Source organism: Corvus brachyrhynchos, unplaced genomic scaffold, assembly GCF_000691975.1.
Source record: "Corvus brachyrhynchos isolate BGI_N302 unplaced genomic scaffold, ASM69197v1 scaffold546, whole genome shotgun sequence".
In the NCBI taxonomy this organism is placed as follows: Eukaryota; Metazoa; Chordata; class Aves; order Passeriformes; family Corvidae; genus Corvus; species Corvus brachyrhynchos.
Window position 1 is genome coordinate 51,114 of NW_008238654.1, and position 2,572 is coordinate 53,685.

General features: G+C 65.4%; 1 protein-coding gene across 1 annotated transcript in view; it reads left to right on the forward strand.

Moving 5' to 3' along the window:
* Positions 1–2: 2 nt before the first annotated feature.
* Positions 3–2,572, forward strand: part of CNPY2 (canopy FGF signaling regulator 2) — a gene marked incomplete at its 5' end in the record, with an annotated part of 3,049 nt that continues 479 nt past the window's right edge. The window contains 4 exons of the mRNA XM_017737685.1: positions 3–30; positions 476–591; positions 667–864; positions 953–1,049. Coding sequence (XP_017593174.1) covers positions 3–30; positions 476–591; positions 667–864; positions 953–1,049 — 439 coding nt within the window. The remainder of the gene's footprint in view (positions 31–475; positions 592–666; positions 865–952; positions 1,050–2,572) is intronic.

The following is a 2,572-nucleotide window of genomic DNA, read 5'->3' on the forward strand; positions in this document are numbered from 1 at the left end:
CTGGCCGGAGCCAGGACCGGCACGGCGGAGGTGCGGGGGGACACGGGGGGACAGGATGGGTCAGGGGGACAGGGTGGGAAAGGGGGGAAAAGGGAGGACAGGGAACAGAACGGGGGGGACGGGATAGGACAGGGTGAGATGGGGAGACAGGGCTGGACAGGGACAGAGGGACACAGAAGGGACAGGGCAAGACAGGACGGGGCAGAGGGCGACAGGCGGCACAGGTCAGGGTGGTGGCACAGGCCAGGGTGGTGGCACAGGGCGGGGAGGTGTCCAGTGAGACCTGCTCACCCTGCTCAGGGACAGGCTGAGGGTCCCCAGGCCGTGGGGACGTCTCCTTGCACACCCACCATCCCAGTCTGCCCCAGTCCCACCAGTCTGGCTCTGGGCAGCCACAGGAGTGTCTGTGCCAGCTTCCCCATGACCCTGTGTCCCTCATGTCACCGTGCCCCCCATGTCACCGTGTGTCCCACAGCCTGCCGGGCGCTGGTGGACGAACTGGAGTGGGAGATCGCCCAGGTGGATCCCAGGAAAACCATCCAGATGGGCTCGTTCCGGATCAACCCCGATGGCAGCCAGTCGGTGGTGGAGGTGAGGCCTCTCCCGCTGTCCCTGCTGCCTGTCCCGCTCCGGGGGGACCCCGCTGACCCCTCCCCGGGGCCACAGGTGCCTTATGCACGGTCAGAGGCGCACCTGACGGAGCTGCTGGAGCGGGTGTGCGAGAAAATGAAGGAATACGGGGAGAAGGTGGATCCGGCCACACACCGCAAGAGCTACGTCCGGGTCATCTCCCACGACGGGACCAAGATGGATCTTTCCGGCGTCAAATTCGACGGAGATGTGACTTCCAGCCTGAAATTCGCGGTGCGTGGGGGGAGAGGGGAGCTCCTGGGAGGGTGTGGGTGGGTGAGGGGCTCCAGGGGTGTCACCGGTGTCACCGGTGCCGTTGCAGTGCGAGAGCATCGCCGAGGAGTACGAGGATGAGCTCATCGAGTTTCTCTCCCACGAGGCTGAAAACGTCAAGGACCGGCTCTGCAGCAAGAGGACGGGTGAGCCGGGGGGCTTGGGGGGCTCTGCTGCTCATCCCGGGGTCGTGGCTGCTCCATCGGTGCTGGAATGGGAGGAGATGAGATTCCAGCCCAGAGCTGGGGCTGTCCCTGGGTCTCTCTGGCTGTTCCGGGGGTCTCTCCTGCTCTGTCGGTGCTGGGATGGGAGGAGGATTCCAGCCCCGAGCTGGAGCTGTCCCTGGGGTCTCTCCTGCTCTCCTGGGAGTTTTTCCTGCTGTTCTGGGAGTCTCTCCTGCTCTGTCGGTGCTGGGATGGGAGGAGGATTCCAGCCCCGAGCTGGAGCTGTCCCTGGGGTCTCTCCTGCTCCAGAGGCTGAAGCTGCTCCGTCAGTGCTGGGATGGGAGGAGGCGCTGGCCCGGAGCAGAGGCTGTCCCTGGGGATCCTTGCTGCTGTCCCAGGGGGTCTCTCCTGCTGTTTGGGGGTCTTTGCTGCTCCCTTGGTGCTGGGATGGGAGGAGATACTGACCCCAAGCAGGGGCTGTCCCTGGGGATCTTTCCTGCAGTTCCAGGGAGTTGCTCCGGCTGTTCCAGGGGCTGTATCTGCTCTGTTCATGCTGGGATGGGAGGAGATACCAGCTCAGAGCTGGAGCTGTTCCTGAGGGTCTCTCCTGCTCTTCCAGGGGTTGTGGCTGCTCCATCAGTGCTGGGATGGGATTTGCTGCCAGCCCAGAGCAGGGGCTGTTCCTGGGGGTCTCTCCTGCTGTTCCTGGGGTCTCTCCTGCTGTCTGGGGGTCGTGGCTGCTCCGTTGGTGCTGGGATAGAATTTCCTGCCAGCCCAGAGCAGGGAGGAGCTGCAAGCTCTTCCCAAAATCCCGGCTCCCCGTCACAGCCCAGTGCCCGGACTTTTTTTGGATGCTGGGGCCGAGCCAGGGCAGCTGCTGTGCTGACTCTGTGGCCTCTCCTGGCACATCCAATGGCCCTGTCCCTGTTCTGGGGCTATTTGCAGCTCACAAACACTCAGGTCAGGGCACGAGGTGACCTTTGGGCCACTCCAGTCCTGGACGGGGCCCCACACAGGGCCAGGGCAGGTCCCTTTGTACCTGGCACGGCCATCAGGGAAACGCTCCTTCCCAGGGGATCCTGAGGGTCTCCACAGCTGCTCCTGGGGCTCCTCCTGTGTCCGGCAGCACAGGGGCCGGAGCAGGGACAGGCTGTGGCTGTGTCCAAAGAGCTGCGTTTGTCATTAACCACCGGACAAAGCCGGGGAAGCGCCGCTGGCCCCGGCTCAGGTCACAGCGGGGAGCGGTCCTGGTGCCAGGGCAGGAGGGGACAGGGCACCACAGGGCTCTGACGTGTCCTGAGGGTCCCACGGGGCTCCACCACGGAGGGTCCCATGGGGCTGCCATGTCCTGGGGGTCTCGTGGGGGTCTGGGGCATCCCTAGGGTCCCACACGGGTCTGGGGCATCCTGAGGGTCCCACGGGGCTCCACCATGGAGGGTCCCACAGGGCTGGCATGTCCTGGGGGTCTTGGGGGGGTCTGGGGGGTCCTGGGGGGGCCCCAGGGA